Source organism: Acanthaster planci, linkage group LG03, assembly GCF_054643075.1.
Source record: "Acanthaster planci isolate LZ-2023a linkage group LG03, COTS_SCS, whole genome shotgun sequence".
In the NCBI taxonomy this organism is placed as follows: domain Eukaryota; kingdom Metazoa; phylum Echinodermata; class Asteroidea; order Valvatida; family Acanthasteridae; genus Acanthaster; species Acanthaster planci.
In genome coordinates, this window is record NC_141779.1 from 15,823,949 (window position 1) to 15,851,823 (window position 27,875).

General features: G+C 43.1%; 2 protein-coding genes across 3 annotated transcripts in view; one reads left to right on the forward strand and one right to left on the reverse strand.

The window, feature by feature from the left end:
• nup205 (nucleoporin 205) overlaps nt 1-7,630 on the reverse strand; it is a 45,822-nt gene extending 38,192 nt beyond the window's left edge. The window contains exons 1-4 of one of the 2 annotated variants that reach the window (XM_087134496.1): nt 7,608-7,630; nt 7,202-7,305; nt 3,714-3,856; nt 2,820-2,991 (exon numbers count right to left, since the gene is read on the reverse strand). In XM_087134496.1, coding sequence (XP_086990622.1) covers nt 2,820-2,991; nt 3,714-3,856; nt 7,202-7,305; nt 7,608-7,615 — 427 coding nt within the window. In that variant the 5' untranslated portion in view covers nt 7,616-7,630. Of the gene's footprint in view, nt 1-2,819; nt 2,992-3,713; nt 3,857-4,790; nt 4,867-7,201; nt 7,306-7,607 lie in introns of those variants that run through there. The other variant, XM_022256072.2, reaches the window with a different exon arrangement.
• Nucleotides 7,631-10,123: 2,493 nt separating this feature from the next.
• LOC110991099 (ras-related and estrogen-regulated growth inhibitor-like) overlaps nt 10,124-27,875 on the forward strand; it is a 46,228-nt gene continuing 28,476 nt past the window's right edge. Inside the window, exon 1 of the mRNA XM_022256267.2 lies at nt 10,124-11,200. Within this exon, the coding sequence (XP_022111959.1) occupies nt 10,963-11,200 (238 nt within the window). The 5' untranslated portion in view covers nt 10,124-10,962. The remainder of the gene's footprint in view (nt 11,201-27,875) is intronic.

Consider the following 27,875-nt stretch of genomic DNA (forward strand, 5'->3'; position numbering starts at 1 on the left):
ACAAACGAGTATTGAACAAATAAGCAAATGCCACAGCGTCATTAGCAAGCAGTTTTAAGGCACGATGTCAAAAAGATTTTAATCGGCGCACTGCGGTGCACTCCACAGCGCTGAGGGTCGGCATGCCCCAGCTGACTGACCCTCGGCGCCCCCGACCTACTTAGTGTTCCTGCATAACAAAGGGTACAGATTTGCATAATGCTTTCACGGATGACTGCATTCTGGATACTTGTAGCCATGGTGCGCCGACAGAATCACAGACACTCATCCGATGCTGGCAATTTTCACTATTAAAGGCTTTCTCTTTCTGTTGGAAAAAAGAAGCATCTTTGAATTTTGTCCAGGCATCTGTGTACCGACTTTAAACTGCCCTCCTGGCTTATCAAACCATCGTCATCAACCGCCCTCCTCCACGCTCAACTGTCAACATACCAATCGTCGAGATGCAAACAAGGAAAACCAGAAACCAATCGATATATAAGCTCTACATATTCTCAGTTATCATTGGTTGTAAAACTTGAAAGCCCGCTACCTCTACCGTCAGCTATTTAAAGCAGTGTCAGTCAATGGCCGCAAATGAAATTCTGCAGTCCCAATGACATCAATCGTTTCATTCCTTTACTGTAGAGTTGGCGCTTTTGATTGTGAGAAGACAAACCAAAATTACCATAGGGTCCGAATGTATTCATTGAGTATTGGTTTTGGCCGTGCTGAAATTGATTCCTCTGCCTCAGAATATTTTTCCAGGCTCGATTTACTTTGTAGCCTTTATATAATGTTTTCTCAACACTTAGGAACTTGGAATAGCTTTTCTCAGACTCAGAATATTTTCCCAAAGACTTGGAACATAATATCCCAGAACCAGGAATACATGTATATTAAAAAAAATCTCCGTCCTCAGAATACTTCTTCCCGCCTCACAACATTTTTCCCTGCGTCAGAAATTGTGTTTTATTTGACTATCAATATTCTCCACAAGACTCAAAGCTTTCGCTGGACTCAGAATACATTCTCAAGACTTAAATTTTTAATATTTAAATGGACTCATGAGTTATTCCTGGCTTCGGTATCATGATTTTCCCGCCTCAAATTTTATCCCCGTTTTCAAATTATTTTCCCAGACTCAAGAAAAGTTTCAGCAAATTCAATATTTCCCAGAGCTTCCTTAACACTTAATATGTGATATCCCTGCCTGGAGAACGTTTTGCAGGACTTAGATAATTTCTATCCAGCTGTGGTATATAATTTCTCACCCCGTAATTCCTTTCCACGCTTAATTTTTTCTCTAGGAATAAAATCCTTCATCAAGCAAGCTCGTGATCTATTCCAAAGACGGAAATCCCATTTCCACTGCAAAGCTTTAAATACATTTCTGTATTTCATTTTTTTTCAAGTCTGAAGAGAGACGTACATGAAGAGACATATGCTGTGATGGGGAGGATGATTATTTTTGGCGGATTGACTGCGCAGAATAAAAATAAGGAGTACGCGACGGGCGAGGAAATAATTAAACCACGTGTGATCAGGTTTGGATAAAGAAATGCTGAGATCAGGAGGATGATTATTTTTGGCCGATTGAATGCGCAGAATAAAAATAAGGAGTATGCAGTGGGCAGGGAGAAACATTAAACCACCGTAGTTTTAAATATAAATGCTGTTTAAGTAATATTTTGGTGGGTTGGATGCCAAGAATCATTACGCGATGGGGCAGAGAAAAAAAAACTACACGTGGTCTTGGTTTAAACAAAAAAAAATGCTGAGACAGGCATTGTCAATCAAAAGCCATAGCCCCTAAAAAGGCAACTGGGCCCATTACCTCCCAGGAATATACATTTTACACGGTCAAGCAGAGAAATTATTTGAAATATTTGAGTGTCGTCATTAATGTCGTCGAACTTGGAAATAGTTTTGTAGTAGTACGCGCATCTCCGGCTCACAGGGTACTGACCACATTGCACTGGAATTGGAGGTCTATTTGAGCTGAAGGCTGAAGGCAGATCTGGAGATAGGAAAACGACTGTACTCAGACCGTGAAATTCGATCCCACACTTCCACAGGACTCGCTCTGTGGCCGAAATTCACATTGGGCATCAGTGCGCCGCCCTGCACCTTGTGTGAGAGAGGAATTTCCCTATTCACGCTGTTCGTTAACCTAACAATAGCGAACACACAATAGGGATATTTAACCCTTACAGTCCCAAATCCTCCCATCTCAATGTGATTTTACATACACCCTCGGGGGTTAGGGTTAATGAGCTGGAGACTGGTCTGGGTGCCGCGCTGCGCCGCGTGTGGAGGGTGGACAGGTGACTTGGCAAAATGTGCCGCGGGGAGCCGAGGCAGCTCGCCGATAAAAATCTTTTTGACATCGTGCCTAAAAGGGTTTGGAAATAACAGAAAAAGGAAATAACACGAAAATGAACCTCTACATCCTTCTCATTGTGTACTTCCATGATCAGAAGAATGCTGGAAATGCTAGTTCAACAACTTGTTGGACATATTTCTTCCCTTTAATGGCTAAGTGCTTACCAAAGCAAACCTCCCAAATGAAGAGGTGCCTTCACTGTTAAACCCTTAACTTTCCACGCCTAGTTTATCACATAAATAAGATCTTGTTGGGTTTGATAGGGATACAGTTGGTGTATGGCCACTAATTTAGAACAAATTTAGGGCTCTCTAGTGGGCTCAAAATGTTCCCTTCGCTATCATCTGGTGCATCTTTCAACTCGCTCCATCTATCGTCTTTGATGATAAATTATTGCAGCCTCCAGTGCACCCCGAGAGTGGCGAGTAATTGGATTATTCAGAGATGAACCTACCAGAGAGTAGGAGCTCCACGGCAAAATACTCGTTCAAATCAAACAGGTCACTGATAATCAGTGCCTCGTCAATGAACTGCCGTGGGAAAGTCTTGGTCCCTGGTTGGCCTTCGATTACCAGGCCTGTCACATCTGCTTTCCGGATCTGCAGTCTGTGCTGGGCATTCTTGGCCTGTCCATGATAAAAGTTCATTTAATCCAAAGCCTAAACCACAACCGGTGCCAAGCATGTGCCACCTACATGTACATCTACGAATGAGATTGGTCAATTTTTCTGAACAACCACAAGGGTTAAAACATTAAAGTCATCGTCTATTGCATATGGGACATTGATTTATTGTTGACCCTGCCATTCCAATTCCTAACTGCGCTGCATTAGTCTCAGGGACCAGTCACATTCCAGATGGCCACTTTCACTCACGTACAACGAATCTGGAAACTTGCCACTGCATACTGGTAAATGTTCTCAATGTGTGCAACAGTTGAGATACCAGACATATCACCTTGGCATGACACAGAAGCATTGTGCTAACTTTGATTATAAAGCCAGGCCCTTTGGATTTAAAACTGGTATATATCCTGACATACGTAAAACCTTTGAAATCCAAATATGGGAAAAAGTAGGGGGCAAGTCCACATTATATGCTACAAAAGCACTGAAGATTGACAAATGCTCAGTGATCAGTCATTGAGCGAATGTGTTGTCATAATGAATGCTAAAACTCCATTTAATAACATGCATTGAGAAATGACCTCTACTTCATTTAATTTCTTTTAAATTACAAGAGTTTTTCTCCGTCAGAGCTGTTGTGCACGTAATTCTGCAGTGACTGGCTAAATCCACAGCTAGAGTTTTAGTGTTTCGATAACGTATCAAGATGAAAACCTCCTTACAGGGTTCTGTAGCAGGGAGATGAAGTCTGGCTTGTGTTTGCGGATGGCAGCATCCAGCTCGTAGAAGGCGTCAGGGAGTTTCTGAGAGAGGGCAGCATGCACCGTGCGCAGGAGCTCCTTAAATGGGCTCCACAAGTTACTCCCTGGGTGCCGGGAAATATAAGAAAAGAAAGTAGGATCGTATGAATCAATTTTGAGAAAAGGGTGTCACTTCTTGAGCGAGTTTCACAGCTTACTCCTGAGCCCACCAATGACTGCACTTGCTCCGCATCTTGACTCGACCATTTTCGGTGGCGGGGGATAGCATCACACACAGCGCAGCACATGTCGCACATCTCACCAGATGTGTGTTTCCAGGTCACAGCAGCAGCTAGGGCGGTCCCACGATGAAAACAACACAAGATGTCATTCCGTCACCAAAAATGGTCGAATCAGGTTGCAGAGCAAGCACAGTCATTGGTGGGCTCAACGCATGTGCAGTCTAGTGATAAATACGAACAGCATGAACGGAGTGACAGTCAACGGTACCAGGTGGAAGCGAGAAATTGCTGAGCAAAAATCATATTTTTTTTCAAAAATACTGCATCTCATGCTCTGAAACTTTTGTTATCCCCTTTTTAGGAGGTATAAATTAAGCAGGTATGCAGAGTGACATGGGAAAATTTGATTTGATGGGCCTAGCTTTCTTACAGCCGCTAGCTGTGAACCATTTCATCACCAAAATTCGATTCCAAAACCCCATCACTGCCCAGCGTGACGACGCCATGTAAACCTTGTCTCCTCTAAGTCACACGGAGTATCACGGAGTTAGTGACTCAGAGTTTTCGAAGTAGACTAGCCTAGACCATAGAGCAAGCCCAGACCATGTAGGCCTATACGTCGACAGTCATGACAGCCATGACAGACAGCGCAGCAAAAAATATTAAATTAAACATGTTAAAACGTTTACTGCACACGCTAAACATCCCGACCTTAAGTGACAGAATTCTTAAATTAATAAAACACACGAGAGTGCCTAAAATAAACGTATACATTTCGGGGAAATAATCAAACCATCCTTTTTTCTTAATATCTTACCCAAATTGACCGCTTTACTGTCCGCCATGTTTCAAATAGCATGCGCACCTGCATACAAGAACTGTCTCCAACTTCGTCTAACGTATAACCTGCCATTGTGGCGAATTGGTACCAGTCTGGATAAAATTGCGCCATGATAGCGCCCTCTCGTGACGTTTACTTTATAGACGGCGCACCAACCTCGACTTCCGCTTCCAAACCTGCGAAGCAAAGAGCTGCTTCGATCGCACCTACTTGTATCATCACAAAAAGACATTGACACGTTTATTGCCGAAATAGACATATATTTGAAGTTTTAAAATTTGCTCAACAAAACTTTCTCTTCGATGAAATTTACCATTCACATGGAGTTTTATGGCTCATTCCTTTGATATAAGGAAGAGCACAAAATAAATTTACAAAATAACAGAAATTTATGCAAGAAAGAGTGAAGTTTTTTAAATTCAAGATTCAAACAACGCACTGTCTGTGCATCAATAAAACCCAAGTTTGATGGTAAGAGGCAGGGAACTCAACTCTTGGGTTTCAAGTACAATGTGATAAAAAGCCAAACAGTTCGTTTGGTGCGCAAATACAGACGACGGCAAACAGTGTTTGTGATATCGGTATATCTCCGAACAATGCAAGGAAGATTATTAAAAGAAACGATTAATGATGCAAAAAAGCTTGTAATCTGTCGATTACGTGCTACCTGCAAGGACCTCGACAAAGTGATGTAACTACGACAAGAGAAACTAGCATTTGTAAGAAGGTTTAGAATGAAAGTTTTACAAAGACCTTCGTTTCGGAGGTCTTTGCGGGGAAAGAGAAAATTAAATTAAAGAAATCTGAAGACTCGAAAACTAATTTACGAGCGAGGGTTTTTCACTCAGAAAACTACTCAATTTTATTTGTATCCCGATAAATCATTATTTAAAGTTAGAATAGGGAGTCTTAATAGTGGCATTAACCTTGGAAAAAGGACGACAAAAACGAGGCCGTCAGAATGTCCGCATTTCCAAAAAGAGTTCGACCGTCTGGATAATGTACAAGCCCTGTATACATCGATGGCCGTCTGCCGCGACAGGAAGAGTTTGCATTTCCCACGTGCACAAACAGATCCGATAGCTCTGCAAATGTCTCCCACCGACATTTATCAAACTTCAGAATACTCCGCATAGTACGACGGCATTTATCTCTTTAAAACCTGATACAAGCCAACCGTGCAATCACATGCGCAATGTAAATGATTAGTTTCTGTGTTTCTCATTGATTTGGCATGCCAGTGTATTTCAGTCGTGATAGATAAGTCATGTTGTCAGTTTAGGGTCCTCAACCTCGTGAGAGCCAGGGAAAGTTCGAAAGCCAATTTCCCACCCAAAGTACGAGAGGAATGAGAGAACCACCTGCCTGAAAAAAAGAAATGTAAGGATGTTACTGAAACTGGTGATGCCAGTACAAATGACCCCACGAAAGACGTTCCATTTCTAGCTTTAAAAAGGGAAATTAATCTACAGTCAGTCTTTTGCAAGATTTAGGTTGTATTCTTTTTCCTTTTTTGGTCGTAATATATAGAGGCAGATGTCCTCTGAAAACGGCACGTAATATTATTTGTAGAAAAAGAAATCAATTCGCGATTCATTCGAAATGAAACATAAATCGAACGGAAAAGTTAAGAGAAGGGTAACACAAAACTTTGAAAACGAAGGGAAAGTTCAATAATATATCACAACGTTGGATCGTTAATAATTATTTAGTTTCAAAACTAATCTTTTCTGCAAGGTTAATAACTGTTGAAATCAGGGGGGTGGAAAGGGTCCCGTACTGGTTCAAAAAGTGCGAAATTCCGGATCAACCTTGAACGAATCGCTGTATACCAGCTCATCTCTGGAATGCCTTTGGCTGTAGGCTACTACATTATTTCGTAGCAAACTTCCTCTTCTTGATAATATTTTCAAGCCAAATGGATGGTTCCCAGATTTGTTATTCCTCCATGCTTGTTGTAGGCGCCACATCGTGACGTCTTGACACTCGACCCTCAAAAATATGGTTTTTGCTTGCAAAAGTTCAGGATGTTTTCTACATGATGTTTCCCTAAAGATCAGACAGCGCCAGAGGCTCGCAATCAGACAAGCTCTTTCCCTGCATTTCAGATGCGGCTCTCGACTAAATTAATGGTTAATTTTCTTTGACGGAGGTTTTGTCGTAATCCCTCCCCCTCCGTTTAGCGACACCCGTGGCTGTCATTTCTCACTCATTGTGAGTTTCTGACAATAGAAAACTCGTCAACTTGCTAATTAATAATTATACTCTACGTGCACCGAACCCAGTATGACAGTTCTCAGCAGCCAAAGAGGGTTTGGAGAAAGCCTAGACCAGGGACCAGAAGGTAAGCACGATTCCAGAAAACAAATCTTTGAGCCAATATTTACCGAGGTGCGAGGTATCGACATGCCAGGGTAGCAGGAACGTTCCCCTAGGATCCCACCTCCCACAGCGGGCACGAGTCAACAAATGCTGCAGATAGGGGCAGTTCCTAAGGGCATGAGAATGCAAAAAATGTAACAGACTTTGTTTAACGTAGTAGTAAATAATTTAATGTTAGTATAGGACAGCCAACCCGCAAACCTGTATCATTTGTACAGACATGTTTGTATGTGCAGATTTAGACAAATTTACAAACTGTCGTTCAGTTAGAGACCATGTTTACTTTATTCATGACTTCGCATGGGAACCAATTTGTTTTTCACTTTGGCTGAAGCATCTTTTGAACATGAACCTCGGTGTAGACTCAAGTGTGCAACACCGAGCAATCGACAAGCCTGAAAACAAACCGACCTGGACATGAAATAGCGCCCTCAGGTAAAAACTGCAAAAGCGACATCTTCTCTACTGTAGAAGTATAAACTAATATCTGTGATCGTCGTTTCACTGCATGAGCGCAAGAATCCTTTCTGGGAAGAAAACAATAAAGGAAATATCATCTAAGGGCCTAGATCTCATCAAAATTAGAACAAAAGGAAACAAACAAACGAACAAAGCGAGAAACCAAAGTTTTCACTTCCTCATTTTACAGCCCAAGAATCGAGTTGGGCAGTGATATAAGAAGAGGTAACAAGCTATAAAAAACAACCCACCAACTCAACTTACCTCATTGGTTATGCAGTCACATGACATACCTGAACTTGATTCATATCTGAAATGTTCTTTCTTTGATAATAGATCCCATAAGACTTCCAGTTTTCAAGTGGCAGTAATGGTCGACAAGACAGTGTGAAAGAGAGTCTGTCCTGATCATGGACCAAAAAATTTGCTGAGACGTCCCCAGCCGACTTAGTATTTTGAGACTGGTAGCAAATGGCTTTCAGAACGGTTTAAATTTCCTCTGCACTGTTCCATCTGATGATGGAAAATCCTCACTACGTTGATAGTTCATGAGTCTGCTCACTGGAGGGGCACTTGTGATCAGAATATATATACTCTTTAATGAGGCACTCAAGTCAGCGAATTCCCGTCGCAACTGCATCTGTCTCTCTTCTTCCTCGTCGACCATTGCACAAGCCACCAAGTGGATACGCCACGAGGTTTCACAGGCCCAAATATCCATTAGAATATTTCCATCTCCGGGGTCGTTCGGCCGCACGGATCGACGAAAAGTCCGTAGAGGAGAGAGAGGAGGAGGATGACTCGATCATCGCCCGCTTGCCCGGGCGTGACCAAGAGGCGGCCGGCCCGAGTCGACGCAGCCCCGCTAGCTAGGCGACCAATACAAGTAAGCAAATCATTTACCTAGGTCTCTGTATCAAAAGTTCCACATCTACAATGCAGAGGACGACTTATAAAACAACAGGTTGGGCAAAAACGGCATGCCCGGTCTTTTAAACCGATAATTTCCCATACAAGGACTCAAGGGCGTATCCAGATCTTTTTTTGGAGGGGGGATTGATCGGGCAAAAAGTTGAATGGTTTCTTTCTGCAACTTCTGTGGCTTTTCTGAGGGGTATAGGCTTCATATGGTGGCTTTTTAGTCGCTTTTGGGAGACGGAAAATGAAATACATATTGTGTATAGTTCTGCAAATCGTTCTTCCCCATTAAAATTTAGAAATGCCTTTTTTGGGGGGTCCCTGTTTCACCCTCGGACACAACCATATACAAAGGCTGAATATTTTTACTCATGTCCTGAAATTTTGAACAAACGGTTAACGTTACAAACCTACGTCATTCATTTCTTCAACTGTCATGCGTTCCGGGTATGCCAGCCGCATCAGCACACATCTTTTAAAGAATAATATTCAACTCTGAACTTTTATCACTCATTTTGACAAGAGCAAATGATTATAAGAAACGCAGAGTTCTCTTTTTCGCTGATGTAGGGACTATGTGTTTTTTTCCTTCCACTGTCTATTGCCGTATAACTTTATACCCATCACTCACCCCCCCTTCTCTTTCATTCACATTTGTCCACAGAAAAAGATCCTGGCCTTCGGGAATGTGTGCCGAATCATGTTTATGCACAAATGGATTGTGCAAAATGACATGTAGAAAAATGCCAATCTGAAAAGCGCCCTCATGTTAAAAAATCATCATTTAAAAAGACACTTTAACAGTAATGATTATCATTTATATTGTGATGTGCACCCCGCCACCATTCAACAAACATTACCCCATTTTGTTAACACAATGTGTATTAAATGAGGACTGAATTTCAGTCCAATGTCAGGAAAATTCAAACCTGCTTAAGCCACTCATAAAAAAGCTGAAACGGTGAGTGTCGGTTCAAAGCAATGTGGCGTCAGTCTTGTCGGTCAGGAGTACATGCTATCTGGAAAACATCTCTACACGACATCTTGTTATTGATAGGTTACTCATGTTTTTATCCCCATTTTACCCATCTAATCTACGTGCTTTTTTCTCTTCTTTTGTAATTTTTGTACCCACGAATGAAAACTGCAAAGGTCAACGCAACCAGTATGGAAAAAATATTTTCTCCCTATTCAGTACATGTACAGATACGCTTGGAACACCCGTGGATTGTTCGGAACCGTGTAGCCAGGACCTCGGTCGGTGATCATTATAACTAGTAAGCAATTGCATGCATGATGATGTCAACAAATAAAGTCTGGTTTTACAGAATATTAATGTACACGGCTTGACAGAAACTCGGTGTGGGTATGTTTCTATTCAATATAAATACATTTCACATGACGACTGGGACATATCGTATCAAAATATCAAAAATATCGCAGTACACGTATAATCTTCATAACGATTTATTCGTTGCGCTCCTTAATTTTCCACACACAAAACAGCCGTTGTCTTGCTCTTCTGCGCACGGCTCGTGATTCGATTGTATTGAATCACAACCCATGATCCTATTCCACTCAGTTGACTGGACGTTCAACCTCGCGCACGAAAGTGTACATGCTCACTTCGAGACCCACCGAGAGGATGCTTTTATTGTATCCCAGCTTCGATTCAACCTCAGGTGCCCTCCACATGATAATAACCAGTGGCTCCTGTTGGACCATTTTCAAGGAAGGAGGCAGAATTTTCTAAAGCTTGGTCGCATGTTCCAACCTTGGATCAGCAGGATTAGCATTGAGAAGTGAGGGGCGTGTTTCATCCTTGGCAGTGGTTTTTCCTTCAGTAGCATTGTTCAGTTTAATACCGTCAACGCTGGCTACACGGGAAGTACTGTGCTTTGATACTCCCGAGGCAGGATTCCGTAAAAAAAAAACACCAAAACCTGGGGATTATCAACAGCGTACCGCAAGGTGTTCACCGAAGGACGCATCGGTGTTGTTCCGCTGCACTTCACTAGATGGAACTTGAAAATTCTCTTTAGAATTTTTTTTTTTAAATTTGGACTCTGCTATTGTTCTATCTTGCTTTCGTCATGCCGTGACACGCACGATTGACCGAATGCGACAGTCCATTGTATCAGAGTGTCTTATTTAAACAGTCCTTCACTTTTCGCACCCTTCAGAATTTTGTTGGAAAACAAAAGGCATAATGGTGACGGCACTGCAGACGGAAGTTGCCTTAAAACGGCACGCTTGAAGGTAGCATTACTTTCAGTACATGTACTTCGCTGTGTAGATCCTCACTACTGAATGGAACGAACCCCTCGAACCCGTTGACGATTTCGAACTTCAAGTTTTCGGATTGAGCACGTTCATCCTGTCGCGATCAATGAAGACGCCGTCTATCGAAACGCCGACCCCGGACGGACTGACCGAGATCCGATTCGGTGAAGGGGGCGGCTACACGGGTGCGGACATGAGGGTCATGGCGGGCCCCCGGGAGTCCCCCTGCAAGGGTACCTTGGTGGTGGAATCGGCCCAGGCTCACACCCTGGGCCACGGCATGAATCAGGACGTCACCGACGCCCGGATCATGGTGCTGGGGGCAGAGAGCGTCGGAAAGTCCGGTAAGTCGAAACGAAGCAATTTGATTTGACCGTGACGAATTGAAATGGACCTCAGTGTGCAGTATTCTTTTTTTTTTTAATGAATCAAATTTCTACAAGTGACAGAAAAATTCTGATAGCATAGAATTGCCCGGTGAACAATACATGGAATAAATATACTGTAATGCTGTATTATGTCATAATGAAACGCTCGAAAAACTTTTACACTGTGCGTGCGTAGCTGGCTCGATGTACAAAACGGGGGAAAAGGCCAGTAGAGTTTTTGCCGCATACCACTCAGAAGAATAACCCTGCGCATTGTGGGTAGTTTACCCCCCCCCCCCGCTGTGTGTGGGATCTCCGAGTCGGTGCCACAGACGCTAATAATCTTTACTTACTGGTGGCCTAACTCGGTTCTACTGGACACATCATTACTAGTCATAGACACCCGGGCCCGTGTGGAGAGAAAAGGGTCTTCTTTGAAACGGATCACCACCCTTTAACTCAGAAAGAAAAAATTGTTGGTAGTGGTGGACTATCATCGCAGTTTCCTACGAAGCTATTGATCAGTTGCAACCAAGAGGCTCGGCCAGAAAGAACTGTTTTTTCTGTCCTTTTCATCGCCTATTCACGACAGCGCCAATTACACTCGGCCGTGATCCACCGCAGAGCTCGATTCCTGCCCGTCGCTTTTTAATGGCCGTAATCAACTGGCGCAAAAACTGTGAAAATCGCGCCTCAGACAAGGGGAGTGGACGACAAATTGTCGAGGGGGAGATCACAAGCCAGGATCATTTGTTGTCATTATGGGGCTGGATTAGCAGCTATATTTGTAGCGATCAAGAGGGTCCCTCAACAATTAAACTTTAAAGCCGCCACACAGTTGGAATGGTTGGGGTTGCATTGTAGTCAAATGAAGCGAACAGAACTTGTACTGAAAACGTCTCGTGCATGACAGCGTATTTTGACAATGCGCAGACGGTGTTGCCGATGACTTCTATTTGAGCATATGTTTGGAAAATGGCTGCCGGGGTTGGACAGTAAATACATGCCGCCGCATTATGTTGGAATTTTTTTAACGTAAATCAAACTTAACCAAATGTCAACACTGCCAATAATCTCAAAGCCTTTTTTTTTTAGCTGAAAGCCCATTAACTTCTGTAGATCCAGTCTGAAAGCAGAGAGCTACCCATCCGCTTAACACAAACATGACTGTTTCTACCCGGTAAACTGAGTTTGCATTATCCTTGACACGATGAGAAAACTCCTCGCTCATTCCAAGCGTTCTGTGATATGATTTGATTTGATTCACGAAACTGATACGAAAGTTCATACCACGAATCAATGTTTCGTTTGAAACAATATCCGGAGCGCCTTCCGGGAGTTATGGTATCATTCCAACGCCGCTTTCAATACTGCTGCAATCCTGCACAGACATGCATAAGACCGGTCTGAGATGCAAACGTTCAAAGCACATCAGAAGAATTTATGCCTGATCGTAAAACAGACAGAAGGAGAGACATTTTGGGTCACCATGTCGTGTTACAAGGGCTGGGAACTCCAGCGCTCACTTTTTTTTATGCCACCCAGAAACAGGTTGTCTGTCGTTTGTCTGTTTACGTATAAAGTATGCGGTTTATTTTTCTTGATGCCAAAATTTGACATCGCCTGTAATATTAAGCGACTTTCTGACACTGTTTGCCCGGCAGGCATTCCTGGAATCTGGAGTAGCTTTCATCAGAGACAAATTATCTTTTCTTCACATTGATTAATACTTCTTGGCCATCGACATGTCCGTTTGCAAGCACTCTTTCAGTATATCAACGACAAGCCGTAATTAGGCCCCGTGCGTTCATGCGCCTTTGGTCAAGTTTGCTTTTAACAACCCTGCCGTGTTGTGGGATCATCACTGTTGTGCGTCGCTCATCGGCGGCCGCCTCAACGCTATACGCGAGACATCATTTCGTATCTTCCTCTCAAACAGAGCTGGCGATAGACTGACAAAGATTAGAGCCAACATTTATTTTCCCGGGCATACACTATAAACACCAGTCCCCGAGATTAAAATGTGGAAATAACAAACATGCATGCACAAGACCAACAGATATTGATGATGTGTTTAGTGTAATGGTCAAATTGCAGGTCTCGCTTTCAGCGAAACCACTCCCCAAATCAACCACTGGAGCAGTGGTCTAACCAATTTCAATGCATGTCATTCTTCACTTCGAAAACCGTGGTGCTAAATCATGTAAATGAACAACTGTTGTGGTATCCGAACTGTAGGCCTATACATGTACATGTACAGTTGTCCTGTACACGATCAGTGGTCTTGTACCAAACACTGTCAACTTCAATACCTCATTTGTGTGTGTTGTCTACGGTGCATCTGATACTCGACTTCACCTGTTGGTATATACGATGTGTTGAAGCAAACTTGACTGCATGAGGTTGTTCAGGCCAGAGCTAAAGCAAACGACTGACGCCCAAGTCTTTGATGTGTTTTGCGGTTGTTAGAGTGGAGTAAAAGGGAAAGGATACCGATTGAAGTAACTTTTTATTGGCTCCTCATGAGCAAGGTTTAACCCGTCTTTCACATGAAACTTCAGTTCCGACAGTTACACCAGGGAATGCCACCCTACACCGATAGAGGTCTGCACTCATTTGCGCGTCCAGCCAGAGAGTCGCGGGTAATCTGTCCGATGAATCCGGCCAGAGCAGGTCATACCGAACATTATCCCACTGTAGCTAGAACTCTTAGCGTGTTCTCGAATATTAAACTCAAATTAAGTCTATGCAGTGTCAAATCAAGCCTGTTGACAGGCATTCATGTTTCCCCCCAAAAAGAATCGGAAAGCACAACAAAAATCGCTCCGTATACCTGTCCCAAAAATTATTTGTGATAACAACAAGTGACGCAACGAAAACAAATTTAAGGAACGGACAATGTGTTTGCTCTAGGAGCCAGATACGTGTCGCTGTCTAATCACTTCTGTAGACGCTGATTGGATTACACTTCTATTTAACCGTCTTAAGTTCCCCAATAATTTGCTTAAACGGACAGTGTCTCAAAGGGCGCAGACGATGATTTATGATGGTCCTGGATTCGGGGCAGATTGTTTACATTACATGAGAATTTGGCCACTGGCCGCTGTACAGGTGCGTACTGGAATCATAAAAGGTCATATAACTACATATACCTTTGTAGACGCACGCAGTTTTATTAGACCATTATACAGTCCACTGGACACAACTATTCTTTTCAGAACAATAGCTGAAATAAATATAGAAGTGTTGAACGATTCTTTGCGACCATAATTTGGTCTTTGTTGCAGAACGGAGATAGTAAAGGAATTTTCGCCATTGCTTGAAAGTCTTATGTATGTACATGTACATGTATACCAACTTTAAAGAGTAAGACTTATGCGGGCTGGAGAGTTAAATCTGGCCTTGATTTTCAGCACGCGCGCCAGCACGTGGTTCTCTGCATGTGGGGATACATTATCACCCTCACAAGATTTCTTGACCTTCATGTAAAAATACAGTGGAACACGGAGAAGGCCGAGGTAAACAACACACTTTCGCTTTTCCATGTGAATTGGAAGACTGTTTATTTCAAATAGTTCAAAGCGTTCATATAAAGCATTCGGCTGATGATACATGCGCAGCCAGTCTGGTAAGTGCTATACCCATTGGTTGCCCTTTAAAAAGTATCGCTTTTACTGTGCAAAAGGTCTGTGTAATCATGGAGGAAGGATACCCTCCATGGTTTAAACAGGGCTAGGAAACTGCACTGCATCGTGGTTGTTTCAACCATATAGAGCTACAAACCCTATGTTTCAACAGTGCAAACTTACGGCTGTTTTAATGAAGACCGCTGGTGATGAAGAGAAATTGCACATTAACGCGCAGCCCCGAAGATTTGACAAACAGCTATATAACATGGCTCCGAATGTCGAGAATACTTCGGCATAAAATGACACTACATGCACTAGGCAAATTTTGACACGGGAACCAGGGAAAAGGTAGTGGCAAGTTGAATTGACCGTATGTTGTCAACAGAGCGTGTATATTGTGTGGGTGGGTGCGTGTTCAGGGACGAGAATGTACATGTACATGTACTGTACACATGTAATGCACTGCAGTTATTTACGATTCAGATTCGATTTATGCCCGAAACGCTCAGGCTGTCATTTGTGCAGGGTATTCATTATTTCGCTGCACATAAATCTTCGTCTGACCTCCTCGACATCACGAGTTTTATACGTTTGCGATGCCTGCCAAATGCAGCCGTGGCCTTGGAAGCAGTTACACAATAGAATTTTCCCTTGGGGAAATTGAGATAAAGAGAGTTATACGAACTAGTAGTAATATGTTTGCCAAACCTGACGTGAAATATTTGAATAGCCTATTGCTTATGTATTCTAATTCTTATGCAATATAGAAAACTGTACACTTTGCACACAGAAAAAAAAATTGCACACAGTCACATTTTCTAGCACGTGTTTTTCATGGCGTAAACTACGCATATTCATTGACATCACTGTCCCCGACTTGTATTTGGAAGAACTTAGGTGAACTCCAAACTTTCTCCTAAACTCCAAGGAACCTCCAAACTTAGTTGAAGGAGATATGGCTTCTAAAAACACCCCGAGGATCGATCCAGGGCTGTCACATCGGTACAGTACTTGGTCAGCCCTATTGACAACAAATTTCCGTTCGTAACCTCTTGACAAGGATTCAAGGCCGAGAGAGTCTCAGCCATTCTCAGAAACCCATGTGCGCGCAATAAATCATAAAACTCTGCAATATGTCTGCATCGCCGTGTTGTGGACTTGTTTAGTACCTCGGCAGACAAAATATATTTATCAGGACGTCAACGGACAAGAAATGCGATCTTGGAGGCGTGCACAGGGATTACCGCAGCGGCGAGAGACGTCGCAATAGTACCAAGCAAAGGCAAGTCTCAAGCTCGAAAAATCTTTCCCGCAATGATCTTTCCCGTGCCTCCGCGTATATACTTTGCTTCCCCGTTATTTTGCAGGTGTATATACACTGTACATGTACACTGTACGACGATTGGATTTTGTACTGAAGAGACATCTGCCGTGAGTTGCACTGTTTATCATTCGTTGAAAGAAAGGGACAGATCAGACCTTTCATTTATCACAAGTTTGGTTTGGGTTTTCATCAAACACAGGCGAAGATACTTTCTTACCAGGCTCCCGGGTAGCACTGACGTAGTGCACCAACGTTATGCCTGCAAATTGAAACACCCAGTGCTACACCAACATGTGACAGGAAGGCCAAAAAAGTCGTTATCATCGTTATCATCATCATGTACAATTTTTATCGCGATGGAATTTCTTGAAAGAGGCAAATTAACATTTGTATTCTTGCATTTTATTCTGCACCGCATTCGCTGCATACAGCTTAACCTAAAATGTGTTAACATTAAAGCAAAACTGATACACGCCATCGGACGGGATTCGAACCCGCGACGCTCTGGTCTTTTCACGCACCGTGATAGCGATCTGTGCGCGTTACGATGGAATCATAAAATGACATCAGAGAGATCAGCCCGCCTTCCATTGTGAGGGATGCAGCACACATAGATCCATTCCGCCAGTGACAGCACATACAAACATGTACGTGTGCATGTCCCGGTACATTACATACACGTATTTGCTTAGTCAGTGGGAGCAGTGGGTGTAATGAAGTGCCTTCAGAGGTCACACAATGTTCGCCTTGTGTGGCATGTGATGTAGACCTACGCACTCGTGAGAGGTAGCAGAAAATAACATCACTGAAGGAAAATTTCAAAGGTATTTTTCCCTCTGTGAGGTTTTTGTGTGCAAAGTACTTAGAGGAAATAGATTTGTTCTTGTTTGTTGCTAATTGGTGAATTTCTGGTTTTCCGTTTCCGGAATTTGGTTGGTAATTAAGGGTCGGTGCGTTTGGACATTTGGCAGGGTAAAGACAGTGGCGTATCCAAGTCTAGGGGTCAAGAGGACGAAGTGGGATTTTTCTGTATGGCGAACGACTGTCCATGTTTTTCATCTGTAAAAGAATCTCCACACCTGCCACCAACGGCAGTGCCGTTTCTCGAATGCTGGCGTTTCCATTTCTTAGAAAACAAATCAACGAAAGGTAACATGCCCTAGCTGGATGCGCTGATGTTTAGGGTAACTTTAGGGCTATAGTTAAAGGCTTAGTTTTGGGTTCAGGGATAGGGTTAGGGGTATGACGGGGACAGGGTAAGGTGCCACTGTGCCGTGTTCAACTGGTACTCTGTCGCTTTCCATGCACAAATAAAGGTGCCACCTTTTCAAGAAAAAAAAAAGTTATCAGACTACTTCATGGAGCTATACTGCCCCAAACATAAAACAGTAAAGCACTCGATGGCAATATTATAATCTTGATAATCAAGAGGATATCAGGGATCGTGGTTGAGTCCAGTCGTGCAACTCCACACACGCACACGGGGTTTTCTTCGAAGCCGGCATGGCTAGTTGGGCCATTGAAGTACTTGTGTAGTACCTCGTCAAAGTGCCTCCTGTCCAGCCTGCTGAGGCGGCAACGGATCATACTGAACATGCTTCAGACCTCGCTCGGTTGGGCATGCCCGTGCAACTGGGCGTGAAATGAACGGGACGGACAAGCGAGAGAATTACCCAAAGGGTGGAAATATGACATGAAGAGTTGAACACGCTCGTTCCCAGGGGACAGTTACATCAGTCATTGTGTTTTGCCAGCTGCAGCATCGAGTAGGGAGGGGAGTAAATATGCTTAGTTTAGATTGATAAATTCACGCATTATTATGTTTCCTCGAATGTGAAGTATTGCCCAGTCTCTGTAAGAGCTTGTTCAAAAACATTGTACACACTGTAGGCCTGCACTGATGGAAAGATGGAGACATGGCTTCAAGCAACAACGTCACACGCACGTGACACAGCCCAGCCATTTACAAAGCATTGTGCAAAACTGCTCAAATTACTCGTCCCCAAGATATTGGAAACTGGTCTCAGAATGCGTTTATTACAGACATGGTGTTCGGTTACTCATATCATGCATAATTATATGAACAAGCTATTGATCACCGCCGCTCATGCCTCAGTGCATGCATTTCACACTAAGACTACTCTGTACGGCTCGAATCGCAGCAATTATAATTTTCATATCTCCAAATTATCATCCTCAAAAGCAAGACCTCGTACCGTCCAATGCTAGAAGACGCAGCCTCTAAATCAAATTACTATATTAGCCAACCCACAATGGATGTAATTTGACAAGTATTTTTGTTCTTGTCCACCGTAGAATTGCAGGCATTTTGTGCATGCTATGTTGCCATGCAAGATACATAATTTTCTGTACATGTATTATTCTCCAGAGTTATTGTACGTAGGGCCTATGTGCCTCGCACGCGTTCTTTGTGTGGGGATCGTTGAATCGAGCGAGGATGTAACTTGTAAGGTGTACTAGAGTCCCATGAAGTGGTAAAAAGTACCTGGCTCGACGTGAAAAAAATGTGATCAAAAGCCGCCCAAGGACCTTTTCCAATGTCAAGCAGAGGAAAAGCTTCCAAATTCTGATCGGTGAACAGATCGTTTGACCCATAAAGCTAGCCTGAGACACAGACGCAAATCTGTTAGATGAGATGCTTGCACATCCTGGGGTGAGAGTTGTGGCAAACCAATTGCACCTTTATCACCCAGTAATCCTTCACATTCCACGACCGACCCAAATGTATACCCTAATTGAATGCGACAAGTTTTGTGCATCAGTCCAGACGCGACCCAGTATTATGAACGTCGTCTGCGAATCAAGAATCTATTGGCGATGAGGCAGCCAACGGATCCCACGAGCTCGCAAAACACACAACACCCACCGAGTAATAACATGGCGGATTCTTCCAGTTTGAAAAGGAGGAAAGAAGACCCATAGCCTCGGGCCGGCTAGGTGTTTGTCACACTGCAACCTCGTACAATTGGACCGCGATCCACCACTGATCTGACCCGCCAGCGCTTCATAAAGTACCATTATGTTGGGCGGCGAGTTTTCGCCACAAATCAACGCGCCCCCGCTAAGGTCACAGATAATCATAGGCCTACGTATGTACATGTACATGTACATGCACATACGTAAACATACACGTACATGTACCAACCAAACTATATGTACTTGTACAGGAAGCCTGTAAACTGCTTGTACAAGAGCAAGTGCTTTGTGCACGGTATAAGACTTTTACAATGGCCTCGGCTCGCTCGCGGTACTTCTGCATTTTCTCCGAATGCCATATTCCAATATGATAAGGCATTCTTCTGTAGCTATAAAGTGTCAGTGTAATGAACTCCAATATTAAAGAATAATTATTAACTTTCATTCGTGTTATCTGACACCGTATGAATCACACAGCTTCACCTTTTCGGCTAGCAACTGAGATATAATTTCGTTGTTTTCTGGTTCGTGATGTATCGATTCAGTAGGCCGAGAAAATTGTTCGCCCAAAGCCAAAAAAAGACTTGGGTCAAAGTCTTATGATCCATCCTTGTAGTGAAAGTGGAGCTCCATCGGTAAAGCACAGGTCTATGAAATTATTATTCGAAGCCCTGAAAAACAAAAAATAATTCTGAATCATTTTTGCGCATGTCATTAAATGTGATTGAATAACTCGTCACCCGCGAGAAATTTTATATTACTGAGAGATCGAGCAGTCAGTCGGCAAACTTATTTGTGTGTGTGAAATAGGTGCAGTTTCGTAAGATTTATGTTACATAACATGTTATGGTGTCGGACTTGTGAGGTCACAGCGAGATTCTATATACGTGATGTACGAAGCGTATTTCAAGAGCAGGTACAGAAATGAAACGAGGGTGCGCTTTTATTGAGAATCAACACATTTTGGAAGGGCCAGAAACTTGCTCAATTAGAATTTATTTTGAATTCTCAGAGTCTCCTGTATAAAAAAATGTTTATTAAGAGACAACATTACTGGCGTGACACCCATTGATCTCCATTATATTGAAATCAGTAGTGACGCCATATTTGCGCGTTCTGACACAGGTGAGCGTGCGTGAAGTCCCAACACCATATTGGTTGGAGAGATGCACGGCCAACGCGCGCGTTCCGCCTGTCTGCAAGCGTGTGCCACCGCAGTTTATATGGCTTCTCATCCCGGTCTCCCAATTAGTTCACTTGTGCTAAATCATTGTGGAGCCACTGCTTTCGGAGGCACGGGGCTTGGGATATCGACCAAAGCAGTAGGCAAGTAGAAGAGGACCCTTTTCCCCTTCGTGGATATGCAAGGATGTATAAATACCCAGAGGAACATCCAGACTATTTTTTTTTTTGTTATTTTTAACTTGTCCGTGCCATACAAGTGGGTGCATGTCGAAAGCCGTTCCAACGCTTCGTACAACCATCAAGCTGAACTGGAAAGAAAAGCAGTCGCCCTTTTTGGAGAAGGGGTGTAATTGTTTCTGACAGCGATGGCCAAACATGTCCATGTCACCATGGGAATGGCACCAAGCATTTTGTTCCGTGTCGCCGGGGATGGCTTTATTTATACGGTATCTCATTATGTGGAACTTGTTAGGGGAAAAAGCGCAAAAGCTCGGAGGGTTTTCCCGCGCCTGTTTTGATCGCAGATCTGTTTCTTCTGTTGTGGGGCGCAGAGGTAATTACGACAGTGGAGAATGCTTCCCTCGAAGCACAGGTCCTTAGCACCAAGTCATAATCATACGGTCAGCTACAGGGATTTCAAAATACGACCAGCACGGCTTAGCAACCGGATACTATTTGCATGCACTTGCTCGCCTACAGTGTCACGGTTCGGGATGGGTTGAATTTAAATCAATTTTGACACAAGTATTCTCATGGCGTTTCGTTAATTGAAATTAGATCTCATCTTGACCAAAGTTCAATTGCAAGAGATTGGCATGATGGAAGTCTTATTGTTAGCCCGCTTGCTTCGTGCGTGTTGAACTGATAAAAAATGATTGCATATACGTTCCAATATAGATGCTACCGCGAATGACACTGGATTTGATCAAAGATGAATTTAATGTTCGTATCGTCATGTCGTTATACCTTGTTACGTCGACCTCTTAGAGCAGTTTCAAATCCCATTATACATGGCCACTGGCTAAGCGGTCTTGTTTGTTAGAAACTGCAAAAGTTGCTTGCTAGGGTGTTTCCTAGAAATAGAGTTTATTGGTTTCATTTTGATAATTACAGTGATGGCATTGACGGACTTTTCTCGGTTCACGTTGTTTTGGCAAACCCTGGCAACTCTCGACAACGACGGACAGTACGCAGCTGTTTTGGTTTATCGGAAAAAGAATGTACGTCAAAGTCTCCAAAACCGATAGTTTGTACAGAAACCACTTGACTTCGTATACCTCACCACCCATCAATTCTTGACCAAACGCCACTCTCCGTGGAAATCGATTTTCGTTTGCGAGCTTGAGCTCCTTGGCCAACCTATTTTCAATTTCATAATAGGCGTTGAGAGGGGATAATGGCTATGGATCCCCATAATCAGAGCATAACTAAAGCGGTCTGCCATAGTCCTTTGGGATAATTAGCCAAATGAAAATGGAGCATGTCCCGGACATTGGTAAAGGAGTTGGATCGTCTCAGCCCTCAGCCGGAGGCGGGCTTTTAACATGCAGCGAGACTGCGCTCTGGGTAACCCAGGGGTCGGTAATGCATTTCATATATCACAGAATAGCTATGTGACGCGGTTGTTCGACTTTGTAATTACAAAAGCGCGTAACCCTTGTTTTTTGTCATAATCTGATTTATTACAAAATTTTAAATTGGCTTTGCAGAAATTAGACATCTGAAAGTAAATCCTGCTTATCAGATGCTTCTGAAATAATGTAAATGGAGATACAAGCTGGCTTGAGAGATACAGAGAGAGAGAGAGAGAGAGAGAGAGAGAGAGAGAGAAAGAGAGAGAGAAAGAGAGAGAGAGAGAGAGGAGAGAGAGAGAGAGAGAGAGAGAGAGAGAGAGAGAGAGAGAGAGAGAGTGTGTTGAATTTATATCCACTGGAACGGGAAACAACTACCATTTTTGTTTTGTAATTTCAGTGAAACCCCTTAAGTATCAATTCGCGCTGATGGGAATGCAGAAAGAAGCACGATACATGATGCGGATATAATGATCACTTCACCATTGTGTTGGTTGCACTAGCAGGCTGACGAAACTGCGGTTAAGAAATTGTCACCTGGGACAACCAGATAGGCCGAGGAAATTGCTCTCACTCGACCGCAGGGTGATCTCGCAGTATTTGGCCACGGTCTTCTGCAAAATTGGTTTCAGAAATTGGCGGCACGGCATCTGTTTCTTTTTCCTGAGTCCCTTGATCAATATTATTTTTTTTACCCTGGTGAACAGAAATCTACATCTGCTGCATGTGAATAATGCCGGCGTTCTCGGTGCTTTTCGGAAGGTCTAGGAGACACAACCGGAACGATTGTTATATGGCACGGACATAAATGGTACACTCTTTTAGAGTGAAAAAAAGCCACCAAACTGTCTGATGATGGTTCAATTAGCTACATTCCTCGGGAGCAAAATGTCAACCCCCTAAACCGTTGTTCAAGCCCCGTTCGAACTCTCACGCGTTGGAAGATTACAGAAAGCGGCCTGACGTGCCGATTATTATGAGTTATATACGAGTTATTGAAAGTTATAAGAATCACAATGCATTGAACCGACAGTCTTAATTATGATGTGGCAATGAATTCGATGAAGACTTCTCAAAAACAGGTTTATACGATTTCTTTTAACGACGGGTACCTTGCTCGTTGCGAATTCCAATCCACATAAGATTCTCATTATGTTTAAATTTTCGTTCTTTAGTTTGAAATGTGTTTGACGTAAGGCTTCCTGTAGGTTTCTCTTGTACGTTAATTTCTAATCTCATGGTCACGGAGGATAATAATCGTCCACTGCATTTCATGATCTCAGTATACATGTGTTTGAGCCGACAAACAGGGAGGGGCAAAACCCACCAGTGCTTTAAGCAGTTTCAAATTTTATACAGTATTTGTTCCTTTGAAAATTTAGGTTGACGGAGGTCATTTTAAAGAGCTGACCGAGGCCTCACCGCGTACATTCAATGCAATTAACTTCAGGCAATACACGAACCGCCTGCCCGTTTGGAAATTCAGCTCATAGATCTTTCAAGTGCAGTCCACACCAGTCTGCGAGAAAGAAAAAAAAATAGGTGAATTTCCCCTCTGTTTTTGAATGAGGAGTGGCCATTTAAAGCGACAGTTTTATCATCAGACTGATGCACTATTCGGCGGTTATACCATTGTTGCGAACAAATAAATCGCGTTTAGCGTGAGTCATTCGGACATGACCGGCAACATCTCCTACTGTTAAAAATGTCAGCGGGGAAAAGTTTCGGGTAATGTTATTGCACCTGACATTTTATATGAATTAGGCCTATCTCTATTTAGCTGAAGTAAAATTGTCCAATTTGCCTGAACTATGCATGTTAAATTAATAATCGGTTTAATCGCAGCAATTATTTCCGTTCAAGATGTTTATAGAGAGTGAAGTTGACTTAGGGATGCGTCTTGTCCAGTTGCGTGGTTTATTTATGAAAAACGTTTAGGTTTAGGGCACTGCATTATTCCTAATAACATCACATGACCTGTTCAGCCAAGATGCTGTTTACTGCCTTGGCCATCAGCACATCATCCAAAGAGGACAGTTTCATTTTAAATCGTGTTTCCTAAATTCGTTTTAAAGTTATATCTACATGTACATTCCTACTCATTTTTATTCTTCAAATATTCGTAGAGTTTGCCTCGGTTTCGATTCAAGATTCTTTACAAGGGAGAACATATGTGTGAATGGGAACAACGGATCCTGGGGAGGAGTGTCAGAAGCAGCGGTGTTAGTCTGCACTTAGTCTAATCACCGCCTCTCGACATGGCAACCTCCCCATCATACCCGATGATAGGAGTAGATCTCGTAGACAATGCACACGGCGCCGTCCCGGCCAATTCATCGTCTATCGATCCCAGGAGCATCTCAGCACTCGGGGTTATTTCACCAATCAAGAGAATCCAATATGAAATGAAACCTACAATATAAAGGGCATAGAAACAGAGAGGCAAAGCCACCTGCGCCAAAACACGCATATTATATCTCACGCAGACGGATATTATAAAGGCATCGTGCATTGACTGCATGCTGTCTGCACTTCAGCTTGAGGCTGGTACACGAGGAACCTGCCTAAATTCCAAACAAATTAAACTGCAGATTGAAATGAGATCATGCATAAAATGAACCATCACAAAGGAGATGAAAATGAAGCCAGCAGGGGCTCTATGCGACTTAACGTGACTTTGCTGGTAGCCTACATGGGATAGAAACCAGACTTACAATGCCAAATCATGCAATCGTTTCCAATTTGCTTATCACACTGGTTGCATTTCTTTTTATTTGACTGCCAAAAGAATCTTGCAGAGGCCAAGTCTCACTGAACGCATAATTATAAACTTAACTTTGAAAATCCACCTAGTAGTTGGAACACCCGTTTCGTTTGCAGTTTACGGCACATCTACAAAAATCCCTCGTAGCCCACCATCTTATGAAAGGTTCTTGATTGAGTATTTTGTGCCACCGGCTTTGGGTATCATCAGCAACTCGTAACAGTGAATTGCCGTAGCCGTAGAGAAATAGACCTGTTCCGGACATGGCTGATATCAAAGATGGCGGATCCAAAAAGAGTGTTGCGAGAAACGCATGAGTCGGTATAGAAATAATAATGAATGTGGTGCAGTGGTAAGAATAATTTCATGAGCTGACAGATGATCCGTTCCACAGGGCGACATTCTATCATAAATTCATTCTAATACACTGTATTCATTGCCAATCTTTGTTTGGGTTCGGTTTCACGGTGCACTTCTGGTTTGCAATGCTCAATTTTTGCGCTGTGGCCGCGTGTGGTGCGTTGCGACAAATTAATGTGGCGCGTGATCGACGACACGGCAATCAGATCATTGGGTGTTTTATTCACGTATCGTATTACGCAAACTTTGCAGCGTTTTATAGCCTGTTCACTGTTGCTAATTTACTCGTTAAGGGCAAATGTTTTTAAGGCAGACTTCCGGTTGGTTCGATCAGGGGTACGTAACTGGAACACGACTGGTTGAACTTATTAAGTTCATACAGGTAGGCCTACGTTGCGTATAAATATTACATTTAGCGCAACGCCACAATTCCTTTGGAATATAATTCTGTGCATTTACACGTAGTTACTTCTGTTACTGTTTTCAATGTATTACTTCACACATCCAACATAAAATTTTAATAGCAAAAGCTCCCTTTAACGTCTTTATTCTCTCATATGACTGAAAATAAAATTGCACACTGAGGGGCAAATGTGTAGACACCTCGTGGACCGAAGCCATACACTGTACAGAGTGGGGAGGATATTCATCAAAAGGGCCGATAAAGATTGCTGCCTCGAGCAGGTGGCAATCACGTCCGGATTTTTTCATGTAGTTGCAGACTTTACATGTTTGTACTTGATTTTTTTAAAATTATTTTTCTTTTGCTGGCCAGGTTTGTTGGTTTGCCATAGTAAACCTGCGCAGTGTTGAAGAAGAAGCCTTAATAGAAGAAGAAAAACAGCTGAGAACCGTTTCGAATTATAATGATCAGTTCGTTCGTAAAGGACCTCACAGACATAAACGGAAACAAATCAACCGGTAAAATAATATTCAAAGCCGTTGCAAAAAGGTGTGCGCACGTGCTGGACGGCTGACGGCACGTGATATATTCCTATTAACTAGTGCACGGGAACCCTTGCTTATAGTATACAACCCAATTTACTAGTCAGATTACAAGAGGCCTGACTTCAGCTTGTTTTATAGCGTAATTAGTTACCGGTACGGTATCCGGCCTGAAATATGATTCTTGTATGCAAAAGGAGCAGAGCAGTTTTGTTCGTGACAGGCTCAGTGGTGTATGGTATAGTTTCCATCTGCTGCTCGCTAATCAAGACTACGACTTGAAATCCTGCGCAAACTACTCTCAAAATGACTTTCATTCACACGGACACTGAGTCCTCCTAGCTCCCCATCGTCTTGTTGGCTTACATCGTCATGTGTCTCATTTGGGAGAAGGGAACCAGACTATGCAGGATGATTTCTTGGCCGTAATTCTAGACGGCATTCCATTTCGTCAGCTTGCCTCGGAAAACAAACTGACAATACTCGGATTTCCTTTCTTCCGAGCTGAAGTAAGAAAAAAAACCCGTCATTTTTCCTCCAACCGTACGTGTTCGCCCAATCCTTACACTCATCATTATTACCTTTTCCCTTGATTTTTTTTTTTTTTTTTAAAGTGGGGCCATGTTTTCATGCAGGGCCGAAGCTACACACAAGCCGTGCCTTTTTTGTAGATTGTTTTCAACTTCACACGTGTCGGCAGAAATTGAAAGATGGAATAAAACATTCTAGTCACCGCACGGGATCAATTGCGCACGCCGCTGGAGCCGCCTTCGTTTTTGCCGAGACACGAAGTGCAAACAACGCTGCACCGAGGCGAGGTCCGGGTACCGCTTCAAATATAAAGTCCTTGCGTTTCTATCAACCTCTTTTCGTTGATTCTTTTTATTTTCCCCTTTCTTTCTGTTTTTTTTTTCTCCGAGGGGCATAAAAACTAATCCAATATTCTCGGCCCAAGGATATGGGAACTATCCACGCGCGGCATGCAACAAAATAGCTAGCTTGATAGGAAGGCGTAGATGCCCATCTCCGTCTTTGCACGCAAGGGACTGGAAATAACGGTGTTGGTAATAAGGCAAGTGCGCCGGAGCGTTTCTTTCGCCGAAGCGAGCATCACGCAACATCACTTCCAATCTGACCAACTCTAGCAAGGCAAGTTCGTTTATCTTTCAAGTCACCAGCCAAGTCACCAGCCTGGCTGTGATGTTATGGCTAAGTCCGAAAGTAACGGCTGGGGCTGGAAATAACACATGCACCTACGGGGGCCATTTGCTAATGGTTGTCAGAAGCCACTTCCCATGAACGGTTCGTGATGTTACTCTATAGGCGAGATCCAGTTGATTCGGAGCCGGCCTTAATAAGCCAGCAGACCCGAGGCACTGTTGTTCCAAAGCTGCCCTTCTCTTTATTAAGTACATGTATCGTAAAGCTCTTTCACTCCACACCATGCCTGAAAGGTCTGTAGTGTTTCTGTGTATGTAGAATGTAGTGACATTTTGAACTGTTCAAGGGGATGAATTTCAGTTATTTCACCCTTCCCTCAACCCCCCAACCCCCTTTCTCACATCCCTCAACCTCTGCAATCTGTACCAGATTCATTCAACCCAGACCGAACCCCTGGCTTTCCCTTTTGTTGTTCAGAATCGTGAGCACGTTTCTCGGCAATCGTCCATGATTACATATCAACTCCACCTTCTCTGTGCAAAACGTTCGTGCATATGGATGTACATGTACATGTATTGAAGTGACTCAGTGAGCACTGAATACAAGCATACCACGCATTGCCAATTTTTCAGCACATTGTTGAAGCAACGGGAGAATTGGGTCTGACCCATAAATATACTCTCCATAAAATCACTCTAAATTTTTCCAAGGCAGTCCTGTCGCAGTTGTCTATTACGGCCGTTTCACGTTAATTCTCTGGTGTCCATACTCTATT